General features: G+C 48.3%; 1 protein-coding gene across 5 annotated transcripts in view; it reads right to left on the minus strand.

The window, feature by feature from the left end:
- The window catches only part of Cip4 (formin-binding protein 1-like Cip4), a 193,745-nt gene that overhangs the window by 55,259 nt on the left and 118,529 nt on the right, over positions 1-19,957 (minus strand). For all 5 annotated transcript variants that reach the window (XM_077650318.1, XM_077650316.1, XM_077650315.1 and 2 more), the window contains exons 2-3: positions 8,588-8,703; positions 2,721-2,771 (exon numbers count right to left, since the gene is read on the minus strand). In XM_077650318.1, the coding sequence (XP_077506444.1) occupies positions 2,721-2,771; positions 8,588-8,703 (167 nt within the window). The remainder of the gene's footprint in view (positions 1-2,720; positions 2,772-8,587; positions 8,704-19,957) is intronic.

Consider the following 19,957-nt stretch of genomic DNA (forward strand, 5'->3'; position numbering starts at 1 on the left):
ATGATAGACTAGAGAAAAAAACTGGCATGTGCAACATACATGAAACAACATAAATATACAGGGCTACATAAGCAACTATAACATACTTGAGTAGAACATGTTGGGCTAGTTGGCATAATTTGCCAGACATGGTAAAACTGCAAAAGTTGTGTAAAGTGTGTTCTTTTCAAGCAACTTTACCATGTCTGATGAACCTGCCCTACATTTGTACTCCACGTCAATTTTGAGAAGTCAAAACCTACATAACGCCTAAATAAAGCCTTCAAAAAACTTTTATTGAATGACTCCACATCTGTTAGGACAAACATTACAACTACAGTTTTGCCAAAGCACTCTTAAGTCTCATATCTTTCATATCTACTAGGCAAACTAATGCTGCAATAACTATTATCACAAACACATTTTCATATGTACAGGTGGTGCCCGAGACATCAAAGTGTCAGTCGCATTCGGCTAGGCTCACCTGACTTAGAGAATGACACGGTAAAGAAAACATCCTGCTTCCAGCAATCTAACAGCAGACAGCACAGCTATGTACCAATGTTACCCCCCACCAGGCATAGACTTTTTCTTACCAGTGTGTACATATACTACTGCTTGCACCAAAAGTATGTACTGACACATCTGTGACTGCCAGGGGAGTACCACTTGCATGCGTAATCAGTTGTTTTCTTTTATTCACAGATGTGGGCATCAGAAACAATTCACTTCAGATCAATGAGTCCTAGTTCAAAACTAGGACGGTCTTCATGCCAGAATGGAGCAGCAGCATTGGGAAAAACAGCAAGGCCTGACACAACAACAGGGAAGCCAGAACACCTTGTTTCACTCTGGAAAGTGCAGTCATTGCTGTACATTCTGGCTGGTAAAACTAAAGACCACAAGATGAAACAGAATCGGGCAAAAAGCTAGAAGGCATAACTACTGCTGTTATTAATGTGATCAAAAAACCGAGTGATACATGTACAAACTACAGGGCACCCCCCTTTTAACCCTCGATCATTACAGAGCAGTCCAACAGCTTCAACAACATGCTGCTTTTAATATTCAGTCATCAGCTCTTTGCAAAGTAATTGAGGATTTCTGCACTTTCATAACCCTGCATCTTGGGGTACCCAATGACCTGTAAGTACAAGTCAGTCATGCTACATTTGCAAAACATGAACACACCCATATAATGGCAATGCTGTGTCCATGCTTCTTTAGTGTTCAACTCTTTACTATAGTTAACTCACGAATAAAATGCAGCACTAAGTGCCGTACAGAACATTGAGACCTGTAAATATCCAGGCTTTCCAATAATCATAAAAGGTCACAACTGGAAAAAAAAAACTAATAGGAGAATGCAAGTAACGAAACCATCACATGGACTTTAATGCAACTGTGCACTTGTATGCTCACAGTACTGATTCCCTCACTAAAGCTTTGTATATTTTTAAAACAGCAGTGAACATTACATAACAGCATTGGCAGGTATGGAGTGTGAACAGTTCAAGTAAAAGCATTCTAGGTATGCTACAAAGCTGGCACTGCTCAAATTCACACGAAGCTACGGCATCCCACTGATGCTTTATGCGCGTTTTCCTTAGCTGCATTCCACATTAATTCTTGTAAAAAATATAGCACATAAGACAATCAAGGGCCGTCCGCAACTCTAGCATGCAGTGGCAGTGGTGAATGAAATGTAAAAACAATCAAGCTAAAAGGTAAGCTCAGCATAACCTTGTGTAAGCTCAACTTAAGACTCCAGATGCCTCACGGTACTAATTGTGAGGGTCAGGCGCACCTGGAGTTGTAAGCCAAGCTTCAACAAGCCTAGCTAAAGTCCGCCCATTGACAACTTTCAACCAAATAATTTTGAAGCACAGTGCACATGCCAGTGACTTCATGTAAAAACCACTCCACATATCCCTACAAACTCATCATTACCTCCTCCATGCATGCACCTCACATACACCTTCCTCCTGATCACATCTAAATAAAAACTGAATGCTAAGGAAGGTTCCCCTCAAAACCCATGCTATTATTCACATACGAGGAACGATAAGAGGGAAACACCGATGAATGTGCAAAGCATGTATTTGTCGATGCCATAATCAATGATGGTGACCACAACCGAACAATGCGCATTTTTTGTTCAAGGAAAACAGCTGAACACAGCATGACCATAATAACTGTACATTAGTTTTGATCAATCCTTACTGACGTTCCTGTGTGAGTGCACAATCCTACGAAATTGAATTCTAAAGGTCAAATATGAATTATGGTAGGCATCGATAACAGTAGGGGGTGCACGTGTTTTGACAAACCAGCGTTAGGTTGCGAGTGCACCCCAGTACGTAGAAAATGGAGTATAGCAAAACATGAAACTTTCAGACCAACACAAATTGTATGATTTTCTGTGAAAGAAAAAAAGATGAAGAAAAATTTTGAGTGATTTTCATGATGCATACTGATGACAATGTCACTACAGGCTAAGCATAGTCCATTTTCCGCAAAACTAAAACATAATTGCAAATGAAGCAAAAATTAAAAAGGATATCAGCTACAGTTACTATCAACTTCAGCAAAAAAGGGAAGCAAAATACTTGCCTTGAAAGAACTGAAATGCAACACATATCTAAATTTTAGGCTTTAACCGATCTGCGTAAACAACACAAGCTTTTTGCGGCTGGTATTTAAATGAGGCACAACTATGTAGAATAAAATGCAAAACTTACCCATTGTCCTCATCATCCTTTTTCTTCGGTTGGTAGCTTTTAGCAAGCTTCCTAAAGCAGGAAAAAGAGAGGAAGCAGTTGTAGTTTCAATAAAAACCTAAATTTATCAGTCATGAAGTAAAATTTTTTGTTGTCATCAGGTAAATAGCACCCAGCAAGAACAAAAGGATGACCATTGTTTTGATAAAGGTAGACAGACAGGCAGAGCTTTGAAGATCATTCCCTAACAGTACCATTTCAAAAGATGCATCCATCCTCATAGTGAAGCTAAATTCACATCAATTCTAACAAACAATTTAATTTAAGTGGCGTTTCTGATGACTGTGGTGTGCCAACATGGCGCATACCCTTAAGGAAGCAGAAGTCGAGAGCGTACTACAGCGTGGCCCCAAGTACAGCCTGGAGCCATCGGTGGACAAGTACGGCATTCTAGCTTTTGCGCAGAGGGTGGCCAACAAGGCACTGGCTGAAGAGAACATCCTGCCTTCTGGAAAGTGTGGACAGTCTGCGGAGGAATTTCACTAAGAAGTCTGGTACCGCACTGCGTTGTTGCCTGCCTCCATCCTGTGTCTGTTGTGGTTTTAGTCGTTACCTCTCACCAACTGGCCTACAATTTTACCCTCCATAGCAACTAGCAGCTGCAGGCATTCGACAGCATACAGGACAGCTCTGCACACAGTTAATTCTTGATGCAAACAGTACTAGTGCAGTTGATTCTTGATGCAAATAGCACTAAGTTTTAACTTGGAATGAATTAATGCTTTTTTGGGCTGGTCAGTTTCTTAAGTGGGCAGCAATTTTTCTTTTGACCAAGGAATGATTCCAACTAAGTGACGACTAAAATTCAGAATTTTTCGTTTTTTTTTCTTCAGTACGCAGTAGCCATGATTAAAAATAATGTCCAGAATTCTGATTTACACAGCTGAAGCCCACCCAGCTTCACCAAATTAACAGGTACTTCCAAGACATTTCAGAACTGAAAATTTTGTGCGAGCTTCAGAAATACATCTTGAGCGAACTAGTCATTTTAAGCAGAATACACCAGCTAACTCATCTTGCGAGCAGTTTGCAAGAAATTGTATTATGCAGTTCTGACAGCCTGCCAGAAATGAGAGCCTTCTTAGCTCCCTCTCCAGACTAAGAAAATTGACCCTAGGAGGTCAATGGCACTCACCACATAGTAAGCTGTTGGCAAATAATCTGTTGGCATCTCCATATCATTACCTTTTGACACTTGTGCCTACCCAGCAACAAGCTGAGGCTCTCATAGTCAAAAGCGTCTCATCAACATCTGCCATCAACATCAACAAAGTCCATGCCTGATGGAACATGTGTCACACTAGTGAAACAGCTCCTAAGGTCTGAAAGCAGTCTTTTAAGCTGCTGCTCAAAGCTACCAAAGCAAGACCAACCTTCAACATGCAACACTCCGAACCTGACATGCTTGAAAGCAATTAATGACCACTAATGGCTTTGTTTCCTTGCAAGCTTTAGTCACTGTCTTGATTGCCATGGTTAGCCTCTATGAAATTAGGTCCACGTATGTGACCGTTACATCAATAACCCTGCATGGCACATACATCTCTTTTTCTTCTGCAAATATTTTATGCCAGCCAAATGGGCTGACTGATCTAACTGTCTTCATATAGCCTCAACAGTGCAGCAAGGACAAGACGAAACGGAAACTCAGACAAGCGATTATTTCGCTGTTGAGAGAATATGAATACGTACAACTCACCCAAATTTCAGCATTACTCAATCCGACTGAATTTTGTATAGGTCAAAACGCACACAAGGATATTTTGTGGCACTGTTTTATTCCTTTTTTTCACAACTTTTTATGGGAAAGCTTTGTGAACTGTGTCCAGGGCTGAATCTCAGCTCACCAAACAGATCATACATGCATTCAACACAATTGTTAGTTGTTGGGAGGTAAAATTTGATCATGTAATTTAAAAAATTAACAGGATGAGAAAATTCATGAAATCAGGTTTCAGCAGTGCAACATAAATCTACAGCTATTATACTAGTAGGAAACTTGCCACCCTAATGCGCTAAAGCATGCTAAATGCAATTGAGTTGCTACCCTGCATGTCTTTTTGGAAAACTAACAGCTACTACAAAAGTAGGTCGAGTGATGACATATAATGAAATTCTGTTTCAGTGCAGTATCACCAGTCACAATTAACGCAAAGGTCATAATCCTTCCGTGTCACTGGTTTGTTCAAATTGAAATTCCAAATACTACTCTCTCATACAGCATTTCTAATTTCTTTAGACAGGAACCAAGGCATCAAAAAAAAAAACCTACGTTTCTAAGGAATGGAAGTGAAGCAACATTGTTTGCTTACAACAAGTGCATGTGCTTTTTGTTTCTTAAATTTAATTTTTTGGGAGAAAGTGAGAAGTTTATATTGGGCAACAGTGGCATGGAGGAAAAGTGAATGCCCACTCCCCCTGACTTCCCATCTTACTGGAGGACCATGGTGCACTTTTAAATTGCAATAGATTTGAAGTCGGATTGTTACATAATTTTGTCTCTGGTTTCATTCACACAAATTTTTGCAAAAAATGCAGCACTTTTACAGCCACTGGTCAGATGCGTACTTTTTAAGCAGTGGTATTTAAGGCTTAGTGGTGTTGTAGCAACTAAGGGCACATTGCGGCAAATAAGGTAGTTACTGACAGTAACAATTAAGCATGAAACGAGTGGTCAACCAGCAATCTTAGTGTGCAGAAAAAGACTCCAATGGCTGTTGAAAAACAGCAAAAGAGAATGGAAAACATTAATGTCACAAAGTTCTCGCATGAAATGCATAGATCGTCAATGATTAAAAATGCAGGTTAAAACGAATGCATTTCCAGAACAGCAAAATACCACTTCAACTGACTTCAAACGATATCAAGAAAATGTTTGCTCAAGTGAAATGAGTGTGAAAAAGAAGATGGGCATTAGTCCAGCCGCAACTGCCATCGCTCCGAGCGAGACCCTGCTCAGCCTGACCTCTATGGGCGTCCTTTTGATGTGGTCATTGACCACCATGCCCTTTGTTGGCTTTCTTCGTTCAAAAATCCCTTCGGCCGTCTGGCTTGATGGGTTCTCCACCTCCAAGAATATACCATACAAGTCATCTACCGGTCGGGCCGCAATCTTCAGGATGCCGATGCCTTGTCCCGCTCCCCGCTACTACCGGCCGAGGTTGCCAACCTCTCCGCCCCGAAGCCACTGCGCCTTCGCTCACCATCAGCGCCATGCCTTCAGAGCAGCGTAAAGATCAATGGATTCGTAAAGATCAATGAATTGCCTCTCTTCTTGACTTTCTCTCTGACCCATCTACGGCTCCAGCATCCCGCACCCTTCGCCGCCAAGCTTCACATTTTGCCATTCGCGATAACCTCCTTTATCGGCTTAACTACAACCCCGGCGGACGCAATTGGCTTCTCGTCATTCCACGCCATCTACGCTCCCAAATCTGCACCTGTTTCCACACTGACCCACAATGCGGTCACGCCAGAGTATTCAAGACTTACACTCGCATCCATCTCAGGTACTACTGGCGCGGCATATACAACTTCATCCTCAAGTACATCCGCTCGTGCCCGGCCTCCAACGCCGTAAGCAATAGCCGCATCGTGCCGCTGGCGAGTTGCAGCCACTACCCTGTCCGTCTCGCCCCTTCGACCGCATTGAAATAGATTTATATGGCCCTCTGCCATACACCACTGCTGGCAACCACTGGGTCATTGTTGCCATTGATCACCTGACCAGGGTGTGCTGAGACCGCTGCGCTCCCAGTACAGCTCGTGATGTGGCGTCATTCATTCTGTACCGTTTCATTCTTCGCCACGGTGCTCCTCGTGAACTCCTCAGTAACAAAGGACACGTCTTCTTGTCTGACGTCGTTGAAACTCTGCTCGCCGAGTGCAGTAAAATTAATCGGACTTGTACCACCTAGCATCCATGAACAAATGGCCTAACCGAACGCTTTAATCGCACCACTGGTGACATGCTGACCATGTAGGTCGCTGCCAACCCCACGAACTGGAACCTTGTTCTCACTTATATAATATACGCCTATAGCACTGGTACAGAATCCACCACTGGCTTCTCTGCGTTTTTTCTGCCGGCATCTACCCGATCCCATCGACGCAGTTCTTCCCTACCGCCCTGCCCCAACTGAGTGTACAACTGTCTCTGATACTGCCCAGCACGCTGAACACTGCCGCAAGATCGCAAGGTCGCTCACGTCAGACATTCAGGGGCGCCACACTACAAACACCGCTGTGACGAAGATAAGCTTGCACCGGCCTTCCCAGCCGGTTCACTCGTGTGGTTGTGGACACCTTCCAGTGCTCCCAGCCTTTCCAAGAAACTTATTTCGAACAATGGAGGCCCCACAGCATCCTGGACCCCAGTTAACCACATAATTGAGTCACTCACACAGTCTTCCGATCTCCACTGCCATGGCCGGGAGACTGTGCATGTTCAATGCCTCAAGCTGTACAACGACCCGGTTGTATTGCCGGCTCCTTTTCTCCCCGAGGCCATTTTAAAGATGGGCATTAGCCCAGCCACATTGCCATCGCTCCAAGCAAGCTTAGCCTGAGCGGCGGTGGACCACTACTGCTTCACCGCTGCTTCCATCGTCCTCACTGTCACCAAATAAACCACTCTTGCATGAGCAAAGTGCCACATTTTCATGAATCAAATCAAATATAATGTATTGAAATGATTCCCAAAAGAATTTATCTCACACTGAAAACTACACGCATGTATTGTGCAATCAGCAGTTTTTCAAGGCAAGCACTTTCAGCAATTGACACTCTTCCATGATTTCACGCTCACATTCCACACAAAACTGTTACTCCATAAATAAAGATCACTGCACCACTACATGAAACATAATTGCTATCTGGCTGCCCCTACAACTAAGCAATAACACACTGCGAAGTTGTTATTAATTGGGCTAGAAGACAGCTGCATAGCTATGCCAACATGAAGTACTAAGGTATTGCAAAGTTGCACAAGCAAAATTATTGAAGTTGCTCAAGCTGTATAGTTCCAGAATTGCTGCCTTTAATGTCGCACACAAAATTTGATATATGAGTTCCCGAATGATGCACTCAGACTGGCAAGCAGTACTTCAATGCTTTTCAAAATATTCACTGAACTGAAAGTTGCAGTTTGCTGAAATTCATTTGGCCACAGCTTATCTTTATCAAACTGAAACATATCTGCACTGGATACAATGGTATTTTGGTGAGCAATTTTGAATAAATTCGTTTATCTGAAAAGTTCATTCAAGCAGTAATTCAAACATTTTTTTAAAGCAACACTGTTAGTTCATTTCATGTGAAAGGAACTTTTTACATTGTTTTTTCTTCTATCTGCAGGCGCATGAAAATGACAAAGTGCTTATCATGTTTACTCAGACTTATATTTACTGTCACTTTGTTAATGAAGCGTGAGTGATCTGAAATTTTTGAAACACAGCACAGCACTCCATACCAATTGCTTGAGACCTTGCGACTTGCACCAATTTTGTAGGCTTTGTCAGAAACCTGCAGCACTCCGACTTAGAGACAGGTAGTGTGACAACAAAACCAACAGGGAGGCAAAAACAGCTCATAAGCTCTGACCTTCCCCCTACGTTTATGCGGTTTGGCACAAGGAAAAAAAAAGTGTATTCTTTCGTATTTGTGTGCGCACGTCACCTTGCTATGTCTACCAGCTCTCATCACGTGACAGTCGTCAGAAAGGACTACTGGATTCTTGTCCAGGAGGCACACTGCTGAGCTCAATCGACGTTGAGTTCGGCAGCACGCACAGGGGGGAAAAAAAAGAAGGCAGATAGCCAGCCGCCCACCTGAGTCGAGCGGCGTAATCTGTCTCGATCGTCGAACGGTCCTTGATGAATTGACTAAAGTTCTCTAGAAACTGCAAGCCTTGATGGGTGTGCTGGGATATCTTGTCATATTGATCCTGCAACAAAAAGGAACAGCACGTTAGTGAAAACACCAGAGCCCGGCAAGCGTCACCACTGAAAGCGGTTACCCAAAACTCTTAAAACAAGCGCACTGTAAATTTTCACTTGCACAGCATGGAGTCTGCAAGCACGCGACATACACACATAAATATATATTTTTGCAATTCACGTCTACGCGCAAAGAAAGCAACCCGCTGCGAGCCCGCACGCACTGAGAAAAGCTCGGCTTAAAGGAACACTGACGACAACTCCATCCGTATATTGCTCTCAGCAAAAACAGATTCTCAGGCTTTTCCTGGATATGTTGACGTTTGCCCGGCAGCAAAAAAGAATGTTATGAATGAGAAAATTTAATTTAAAAATTTTCTTGCTGCACGATTTCAACTCGGGACGTCCACATCGAGAAGAGCTGGTTGCCGCCGTTTTAATGTTCACAACGGTGCAGCATAGTCTCCGGGATCCGCGAATTATCGGTGTCGACGCAGGCAATTTACTACTGAAATTGGCTGGTGATGGCGTCACCGGTATTTTTTTTATTTACTAGCTTAGCTCAATTTTCGGTAAGAATGGTCTCTGTCGTTAGAATGCCATAGTCTTCCAATACAGACCGACTTCAATTTGCCCTTACTTTCCCTTAAGGGACTAACGCTATAAAATTGAACCTCGTTAATTCGAACTCAATTCTGAATGCTGGCTTATTCGAATTGACGTTTTGGTTCAGTCAAAACCACGCGTACTAATGGAAGCCCGAGTTCACTGAAACCCCGCATAATTGGGAGGAACTTTCGGTATTCCATTTATACACTGCAATTAAAACTGCACGCCGTCACCTCCGCAGCTCTTAAAACGATAACACACGGGTGACAGCGGCAGCTACACAGTGCAACTACGCCGCAAGTCACGGAGAAAAAAAAAAAAGCAGACTACGAAAAGCGCTAGCCCAAGAGGGATAACTTCGAATGACAATGCAAATCGGCGCAATCGGAACAAAAAAAGAAAAACTCGTGCCGGCGTTCCTGCGTCGAGTATGTAGGCCACGCACAACTTCCCAGCTAAGCTACACCCAGGCCAGAAGCTACGCACAAAATGATTTAACGCTCCAGATTAATTTAGACCCCCTGCAGCAGGGGGGTGCACAGGGGCGTTTTATAGTTCGCCTGCACCAGACTGCGGCCATGGGGGCCGGGAAACGGGCACTTGGGCTCAACGAACCCCTCCCAGCGCAGCCAACAACGAAAATGTCCCGCTCGGTTGAAGCGCAGAACAAAGGACAGAGTAAATGGCACAGCGAGACTATACTCGCGAGATGTGCGGTGAACATTAAATGCAAAGCACGACGGCCGCGGAACGTTTCCCGCTGTCGATATTCGCCCAAGAGAAACGGCAAAAGCAATTCCACCGATAACACGCTGTGCTCACCCCCCCCCCCCCCCCTTTTCCCTCTTCGTGCCAGTAAAAACAGGGTTCGGCGAGCGAAGCGCTGGTGAAATCGAGACATTGCAAATGCCAGGGCGTTGCCCCAAACCGCACGGAAAACGCGCGAACATAACTGAACGACCCCACGAAAGCCGCGCGAAGGCAGGCGGCCGTAGCGAGAACATTGAAGAAGTTTCGGCAGGCGCGAATATGAACCGGAAGTCGCACGCGTTCACACGAAGCTGCGCGGTAGCCAGTGTTCCCGTTCGAGAAGTAACGAGCCCACGTGCGCACCCTGCATACCAAAGTAGCCACTTCGGAGAAAACAACGCCCCGTTGAAAATACGCATCGGCAGCGATCGGGAAATGAAACGCGCCTGTCAGCGCAGTGAGAGGCAGTGAACTGCTAAGCTGCACTTGCAACGACCCACACAGGATAATTTGCCGCCCGCGAAGCGTGGTTCGTAACTTCGCAGCTTCCGTTAGGCATTCGGCGCCAGGTGAAAGCATGCACTGGCGAAGAAACCGTGGGAGTTAAAGAAAAAAGACACCACGAAATGTACGGCCTGCGATGAGAGTACCGCGCTGCACGCAGCGAAATGCCAGAGCAGGAACTGACAAAACGCTGCACCTGTGGCGCTCGAAAAGGCGCGGGTCAAAGCGGAAAGAACCGCGGCCCAAAACAGGCACGGAGTTCCCGGGTTCGAACCCGACCGCGGCGACAGCGTTTTTATGGAGGAAAAACGCTAAGGCGCCCGTGTGCTGTGCGATGTCAGTGCACGTTAAAGATCCCCAGGTGGTCGAAATTATCCCGGAGCCCTCCACTACGGCACCTCTTCTTCCTTTCTTCTTTCACTCCCTCCTTTATTCCTTCCCTTACGGCGCGGTTCAGGTGTCCAACGATGTATGAGACAGATACTGCGCCATTTCCTTTCCCCCATAACCAATTATTATTATTATTATTATTAAAACAGGCAACGCCAGCCTCCCTTCGCCAGGCAAAACTTGCGGCCCAAAAACTCCGCGCCTCGGCGAGTAAGGGGCAGTATGGGGGCGTGTTTTTGCTTCCACGGCGAACACGAGTCCGGGCATCAGCCGAGCACAGTTGTGTTGAGACCCCCGCTGCAGCAGCCATTTTTCATGCTATCGAAGAAACTCGGCACACGCCCTGTCTCCGCCTTCGTCGAGCAGCGCCTCCCCGCTTTCCTTGGACGAGCGAGAGCCAGCAGAGCGAAGTGCACGGGGACACACAGCTCCGCGAGCCCACGTCCGCCACCAACCCTAGCCGCGGCGGGGAAATTCCTGTCCGGCCGCTATCTGGACCAGCGCGTGGGCGCAGCGCGGACCGGGGCGGGGCGGTGGAGAGACACCTCCGACCGCGAGGTTTGGCGTGTCCCCGCTTCCAGGCAGACACCCACGGGCCCGGCGAGAACGAGCGCCAGAGCGACCGGCGTCGCCGCGTCAATATCGCTCCGCGGGTGGGCCCCGCCGACAGCTGCGGGAGCACGCCACTTTTCTCCCGCCCTGAAGCCAGCTACTTGCCTCGAACAGCTCCCAGTGAACGCTGACCACGAGTGCAGCTCTCATGTGGATTCACAGATGCTCTACACTTGTTCCTTCTCGCTCGAGTCCGCAGAACGCACCTCTGCTCACTGCTGTCACCACCGCTGCTGGGGGCAGAAGCGAGCGCTAAACGCGTGCCACAGCGTTTCCCTTCCTCTGCCACACTAAGGAAACTCTCTGCCGTCCACCAGACACGGTCGGAAACGAGCGGTAGAACACGCACTTCGCGGATACAGACAGGGACGCCAAAGCAAATGTGGAGGACGCTTAATTCGTGCTTAAGATTCAGACGCGACAGCGTGTTGCAGCGTTGCCAAGGGGTGCACGGAACGCCATCGCCCATTCGGCGCGACGCGCGGCCCGTTGGACAATTTCAGGAAATGACGCCTGTCTCGCAAATCTCGGTGGACACTCGAACGGGCCGTAAGGGAAGGAAAATAAAATGAAAATTGGTTTTAAGGAAAGGAAATGACGTCTGTCACAATTCTCGCTGGACACCCGTACCGCGCCATGAGGCAAGGAAAATCCCTTCCCTTAACGGCGCGATTGAGATGTCCACCGAGATGCGCCATTTTTCGCTCACGGCCAACGCCGCAGACGACACCGGCTTTTCTGCGACACGAGCTCCTTAACGCTGTCGCGTTAAAATTCGTCAGAGGCACTTTAGACTGTTTACGTGTGGGAACGCGAAAGCGTTGATGGCTCACTGCTCATTGCACGAGCACACACACAGCCGCCCGTAATGAAATCCAGTAACGAAATTTTGCGCGACACACACACGAGCGTATGACTCCACCCGGAACGCTGTACGACGAAAGGAACGCTTGCATCACAATTTTGATACGAAAGTCTGGGAAGGCATACAATTGAAGGCGCATATGTCGTCGATTCGAATCCCTGTCGCAAGCTAGCCTCCAGATTTACTATAGCATATGCAAGTTATATGCAAGGAGAAATCTTATGACACCACCCGAAACGCTGTAGGACCAACGGTGGCGGCACAATTTTGGCACGAATTGCGAGAACAGTGGCGCCACATTTGGTCTGCCAGTTTCGGGTATATATAGACGAACGAACCCACCGCGGTGGCTTTCCTTTCCTTTCTTCCTGGCAATAATAGACAGACGGTGGCTCAGTCAACCGCGGCGGCTGACTTTCGATGGAGGCGAAATTCTAGAGGCCCGTGCACAGTGCGATTTCAGTGCACGTTAATTATCCCCAGGTGGTCGAAATTATTCCGGAGCCCTCCACTACGCCACCTATTTCTACCTTTCTTCTTTCACTCTCTCTTTTATCCCTTCTCTAACGGCGCGGTTCAGGCGTCCACCGATATGCGAGACATACTGCGCCAATTCCCTTCCTCAAAAACCAATCTACCAATTTATAGACGAACGACGTGTAAAAAAAAAAAGTATGAAATGGCGGTGCTCGGCTTGCTGTGTGCGTCATACGACCGCTTGTTGACGTCACCCTATTTTTCTTGCCATCGCTGGGATTTTCTGCACCATACGCTAATGCACGCACACGGCGCCGGCTTTTCTCGTAACGGGACTAGTAATGCTGTCGCATTAAACGATCGCCGCTACTGCACGTGTAAACGTGGAACAGTGGCGCGACCAGAGTGGCAAGAGTTGAGGCCGCTGAGGCCGAAACAGCCCCTTCCTCTGCAACACTGGTTTGGAGTGGCCCTCGCGGCCCGTTCCAAGTTGGAACTCTTGAGGTTACTTGAATAGTCCATTGTTCCTCGCCCGCAAGAAAGTGCAGAGGGAAAAAATCCGAAGCTCACTCTACGCTCCCGAAGCAGAACAGATATAACGCTGAGTTCATTCGAGTGGAGGCCATTGTTCCTCATTTGGTAGGACGCCAGACTCGCTGGATAAGATTTCGCATTTACCGTTCAGTTCCCAAGAAGGGCAAAACGCTCTTTACGGTGTTCTATCAACCTTGCTCGAAATGTAGGCGACTGTGACATACCAGCTGCGAGATATCTGAACACAATGAAAACCCTTCCATGTACTATCGGCGTCAAATGAAATGCGAACAGCGGAACGCGTGGCCAACGTTCCATTTTACGCCGTCTGCCTGTCGCCATCAGAGATAGGCGCTTTTGCGATAGTTCTGCTTCTTTCTTCTTTGACGCTCATTTTCTCACTTTGCCAATGGAGCGCCACCTTCCTGGCGGCGGTACGGCGATAAAGTTATGCTCACTGCCAGAAACAGGCGATTAAGAAACGGCCACGTTGAACACCGACCGCTAACCCATCGGTCTTTTTCACTGTTCGCATCGCAGCCAGACGCCGGGAGATGGCAGAAGCACAATCAAAAGCGTTGCAGACTAGGGAGCTATAGCTTCGCCCACGCCGGCTACAGACGCTGCGCTGCGCAAGCTGCGATCGGTGAACGGTACGATGATGAGTGCGCTTATCTCTGATGACAGGCAGCTGGCGCAAACTGGACCTTTGGCCACGCGCTCCGCTGCTCGCATTTCATTTGACGCCGATAGCACAGCTATCATCCGACACCGCGCAGCCAGATAACCTGTATGAAGACAGGGGTCTCTCAAAGTCACATTTTCGAGCACGCAAGGTATCAGTCGAGTAAACCTCATCTCCCTTTCTCGCACATTTCTGTCGCCAGCAGAAATAAAAACCGCACCTTGCTCACAACGAGCCGCATACACTTGAAAAGTGCTGCAGCGAGCTGCACCCAGACTGACGCGTGCACATTTTGTCATCGGGGTCTGCTGCTGGGCAGGCACGCAGCAAGATCTCTTTTTCGGGAGGGGCCGAAAGCAATTTATTGTACCCCCGAAGGGGAATGCGTGCGTAAGGAAAAAGCTTAGGAGGACTGCTGGATGGAGGGTTTGAGCTCGTTTTCGGGGCGGGGGGGGGGGGGGGGGGGCGGCGGGGGGGGGGGGGTCGTCCGGGCACCCCCTTGGATACGTGCCTGCTGCTGTCAGAATTCCAAATCTCTCGCCCTTAATTCTCCGAAGCACTGTGCTTTCAGCCGTGGTATAGATACTACTTGGTCCCCATGAGTGAAGCCCAAAGGGCCAACATACGTCGGGACCAGTATCCCCCCCTTCATAGCAACAACCACCACCACCAGCCATACTACACGGCTTAGCAGCGAACCCTTCGAGCAGTATTTTTGACAAAAGCTAGTTGTAGTACGCAGCCTCCCCTGCACCTTCTCGATACCGCTACCCACTGTTCTAGTTCTCACTATCCTCTCCATGTCCATTTCATTTCCACTGGCCGCAGCTCCGGCGCTTAAGATTATCAGGCAGCAATAGCCGCGGCCGGCAACATCCTTTCCTTCCTCTTGTGTTTTTCCTTCGATATACCGCTACTGTGCACGACCGGCCAAAGAGACAAAGAAGTCTCGCATGTCAAACATCTATCAGTAGCCAACTCTCAAGCAACATTCCGCATTTTCATATGCGCGCAGTCTCACAGCCCCACCTGACGCCGAAGGCCAGCAGCAGATCACGGGCGCCACCACGCACCTGCTTGCTCTAACGTGCCAAGTCGAACCCGCCAGCGCTGGTTACGGTGCATGGAGGACGAGTAGCGCACTAATTGACCCGTCAGCGCAGCAGCAGCCGGCAGGTCAGGAAAGGAAGGCTCCGCATAATCGTTACGCACACGTTTAGCTAGCCTCTGCCGGAGGACAACCGCTAAGGCGACGCCGCCACTTTCTTTTTTTTTTTCCTGGGCCTGGCAAACACAATGAGCCGGCGACGTAGGCTATAACCCGAATGGCCCAGTGAAGCCTTTGCTGCCTGCATCGCCACGGCCGGGTAATCTCAAGAACACAGATCCTCAGCCCCTATTATATGGGAAGGACAGCGCTCACAGCACAATGGACACATTGCACGCTTTGAATTTTCCGCCACGGCAGAAACTAAATATATAAGTAGCTGAGAGAAAGACATGGCAAAATAAAATAAAAAACGCCAAGTATACAGAGCGCTCGCGACCAGATGAGGAGGAAAAACGTCCCGCGCCGCACGCAGCTGGTAGTCAGGAACAATGGAGGGCTACGGTCAACGCCGACAAAAGAGGCAGCGGCGTTCTGGCGAGCTTTGTTGTCGGCAGCAATCTAGAGAACCAGCTCGCCCTTATCCGGGCACCAATCTCTCCTTCCGGAAGGCAGGCTCTGCGCGGAGGCGCCAACGTCAGTTCCTGTGCCGCTACACGGCGCGCAGCTACTCGCACAGGCGACAGCGCTCACGAACCCGCGCGGCCTCCAGTCTGCGGAAACCCAACAATTCCCAGGAACAGAGCTCTCGCTCAGCATCGTTCGGCCCCGGACGACGGCACCGTTAAACGGCCCTACCGGCCCAACAAGCCCTAGTTCAGCGAGCTCGAGTGGCGGCCCAGACCAATGGGGTCCCTGAATAAGGGACTCCACCTAGTACTGTAAGGGGAGCGGCCCACTAGGGAGTGCTCCCCACGCAACCTCTCTGCAATATTAAAATAAATGCTTTCACCACCACCACCACCGTTGCACGCGACTGGAAACACGCCTCAGCGTACTACCCATCCGTGCCACAACGCACAGAACGAAAATCGACCAGAGGAGAGAAGCGACACCACAAGCACTCTGTGGTCGTGCTCCTGTCCAAACTCTGGTCATCGTCAATTTTAGAGCCGCTTGTGCAACTACGAATTACCAACAACCCCGCGTTGCAATTGTAACCGGCAATCAAAAAAAAAACGACGCAATTTTAGGGAATCACGCATACCTCGCAGATAAGTGGTCGCGCGAATAATTTGGGTAAATGGAGCGCTAAAGGAGGTCTACTGTATACCTATGCTTCGCGAAACTTAGTGCTGGCGAAATATCGAGCTCGCAAGAAATAGGTCGTCTACAGAATAGGGGCGGGCTAAAAGACGGGAACCCAACTAACACCCCGACGGCACGCAATGTGCCTTCATCCGAAACGCGTTTATTTTTGTAGAGGGCTGACCTAACTAGAATTCAGAGAGACGAGCCGACGCTGGCTTCAACTTCGCAGTATTTTCGGCATATAAACCGGCGACGTGAGCGCTTCAAAGCTCGCCAAAAATAAATGAAGCCATGCCCTCACCTTATCGCGTACCCGTAAGCCATAGAAAACCGACTACAGCATGCAACTGAGTGTTATCGGTGTCGCTAGAGGGCTGTCGCCAGCCACGCGTTGAGCCCTTTGCAACTACAATGTTGTCTCACGGCCTCTTCACGGGACTCGGCAGGGCCCTTTTTAATCACTAACAAATCGGACCTATTCCTTACCATCGGAACAAAGCAAGCACTGCAAAACTGGGACCCATAATCACAGCACCATCGCACGGACCAGGAGCAGTAGTCACCCTCACGAGCAGACGCTGAAGGCTGCAGGCCAGCAAGATTAGATCACTCATGCCTTCAGCATCAGCAGAGCCTGTTAAAGCTGAAGGTGTTACGCAGATCCTGTGAGCGCTAAATAAGTTGCGCTTTCAACCGCGCGCATGATACCTGGGTCTCCAAGCAAGGCCCGCTCCAAAGGTTTCTGGCTGGTCACTCAGCAAAGAACGTCGTGCCATTTCAGGATCCAAAGAATACACAGCGACATGACAACATGCCAGTGAATCCATGTTCAGCGAACACTAACAGGATTCGTGGCAGCAGTGAGGCTGGGCTGCTCGTCAGGTTTTCGAGAGATAAACTGCTGCGCGGCCAAGAACGCCCACAAAACGCGTCTTCTCAGAAGCCCATCGTGCAGGTTCGGGTAGCAGTGAGGTACGAGTTTTCCAGCCTGAAACCTCGCCATAAACAGCGAAATGCAGCAGGTACACCCTTAGTCTTCAGGACACAGGGCTTACACCTTTGAGCCGTGTATGGCACTAGCGACATCCCTGAAAATGAAAAGGTAGGGGTGGAGAGAGAAGAGTTCTCTCCTCCCCTTCAGATCTGGAGCTCCTGGCGCGCCGGAACTGCCCAACTATACGGCCCAAGGCAGTGCACGCGCAAAGAGCAAACGCTTATCGTTTTTTGTAAGTGCATTACCGCGTTGTTAGCAGCGTACATGCGCGAGTGTATAAACCAACGGGTCTCAAACACGTGCCCCGCGAGGTCTAGTGCGGGCTATCTGGAAGATGCCGACCCTTGTTTGTAAAGCGCCGTGCCAGTAACATCCGTTTCTTTTCTCTTCTTCCGTTGGGCCGTCGTGGCACAAATAATGAAGTGGTTATAAGGTGCATAAGATGTTCTCTGCCATCTCCCTTTTCCAGGTACTGAACAGTGAGGCCCGCGTGGCACACCGTACTTCACAACAGAGGCGGGCATCTGACCTCAAAAATCTGGACCTCACCTCAACCACAAAAAGAATTTGCCGACCTCACTCAACCTCAACAGTTGAGGTCTCCTTAGATGCCCTGACGTCACTTTTCCTGATGCCACTGCTGACCTCACTCAACCTCAAAGAGTGACGTTGAGGTCGGCTGCTCGACCTCAGAAAACAAACGAAAAACAAAACAAAAAGCGATTAAGAAGTTTTTCAGTTAAAAACAATTCTGATCATCTTGTGAGACAGGAAAGCCAAAATTACGATGGTATTGTTTAATAAGGTGTGTACAGATAATATTGATGTGCACGCAATAGGAGAAGCTTATAATCTTGGATGAGCCCTCAGAGAGCATATGGCCTGCGGGCAGGGGCGTCCCATACGCGGTTACCGCCAGTACGTCGGTGAGTACTTTACATGTGTCAATATATTTGCAACCTGCTTCGTGTATACTTGTTCGTATTGGAAGCCTCTCGCTCATTCACGCACGAACGGGCAATTGACAAACATAGCCCTTCTACACCATCTACGAGAAATTGGGAAGAGGGGGGAGGTATTCACGATACTCGTCGATGTACTCTCCAATGCGACGGTTATGCAGACGCATATCAGTATATTTAGATTTTCTAGCTCTCTCCGGCATAGCGAGAACGCTATTTCCTCTGTATGTTGCCTTCGAAAACACTTAACAAGCTACGACTGTAGTACACGAAAAGAGGCACGCTGTATTTATGTCTGTGTAGAAGCGAGCGGCTTCTTTTATTAATGCGAAAGCATTAGATGGCTCACTTTCAAGGTCATATCCGCGAAAAAGTGTCCGCAATAAACGGCTCCTGCGATGTCATGAGCCGACGAGTCACGCGACGAAAATGATGACGCCACATAATGATCATTAATAATTAGGTAATAGTAAGATCAATTAGTATAACTAGTGATGACATCATGTGAGTGTGACGTCATGCAAGGTCACATGACAGCGATGTAATGTGCCATCAAACCTAGTCACGTGACGACGCTGTAATATGACATCACACCTACTCACGTGACCACGATGTAATTCCTCGTCATACCAGGCACCCATCCCACCCCTCTTTCAAGATCCATATGGATCCCACATAACTACGCATGCGCGCATGACGCATTACAAAGAGTGCCCACAACCCGGACCACATTAATGACATTCGGACTGCCCAGCAGGTAAACGCGCCAGTTCTCAGATTATGCAACGACACATGCCTTTGACTCACAACATGATGGCGATGATGATGATACTATCAGTGCATCCTGATGAGCCCGGGGAAGTCGGATATGCCGCTACCAAATTAAAAGTGGCCAGAATAATGATTAAATATTGTACATTACCCAGCAACCGAAGACAATTATCGTGCGGGAAAATAGGAATACCTGCAGCTAGATAATTAAGGATGATGATGTTGATGTTCCCGGGAGGTCAAAACCCTCCCTCGTTTCCGCCACTTCCCTCCAGGTGGCGATGGTAATGGTTTCGAAATCCTGGGAATTCTCCGACGACAGGGTGAACACGCGGCATCAAATCTGCAGGTGTCCTTGTTATTAACCACCTGAATCACATTCTCTCGCATGTGCCGACTACTCCAGTTTCTGCTAAGTCAGCTTGTAATGTACAGCAGGGTCCCCTTTATTCGACTGCAAGTCAAGAGGCGTGACGTCAGCGCCGGCAACGATCATGAACACGAAGCAGTCCTGCTTGGGGACATCCGCACTGCGATGAATTTATTGCGTGCTTGTTGGACTGAACTTATTTGTTTGCGGCATCAAACAAAGCCACCGCGGGTCAACGTGGGTTACGTGCTTTGCGCGCTCCCGGGAGTTTGAGCCGACCAGCAGGCAGCTATGGGTGCTACGCCAGCGGGGCAAGGAGGGGGGGGGGGGGGGGGGGGAGTGGCGTGCTGTGACAGTAACACTCCTTCCGGGAAGACCAG

Source organism: Amblyomma americanum, chromosome 1 (genome assembly GCF_052857255.1).
Source record: "Amblyomma americanum isolate KBUSLIRL-KWMA chromosome 1, ASM5285725v1, whole genome shotgun sequence".
NCBI classification, from domain to species: domain Eukaryota; kingdom Metazoa; phylum Arthropoda; class Arachnida; order Ixodida; family Ixodidae; genus Amblyomma; species Amblyomma americanum.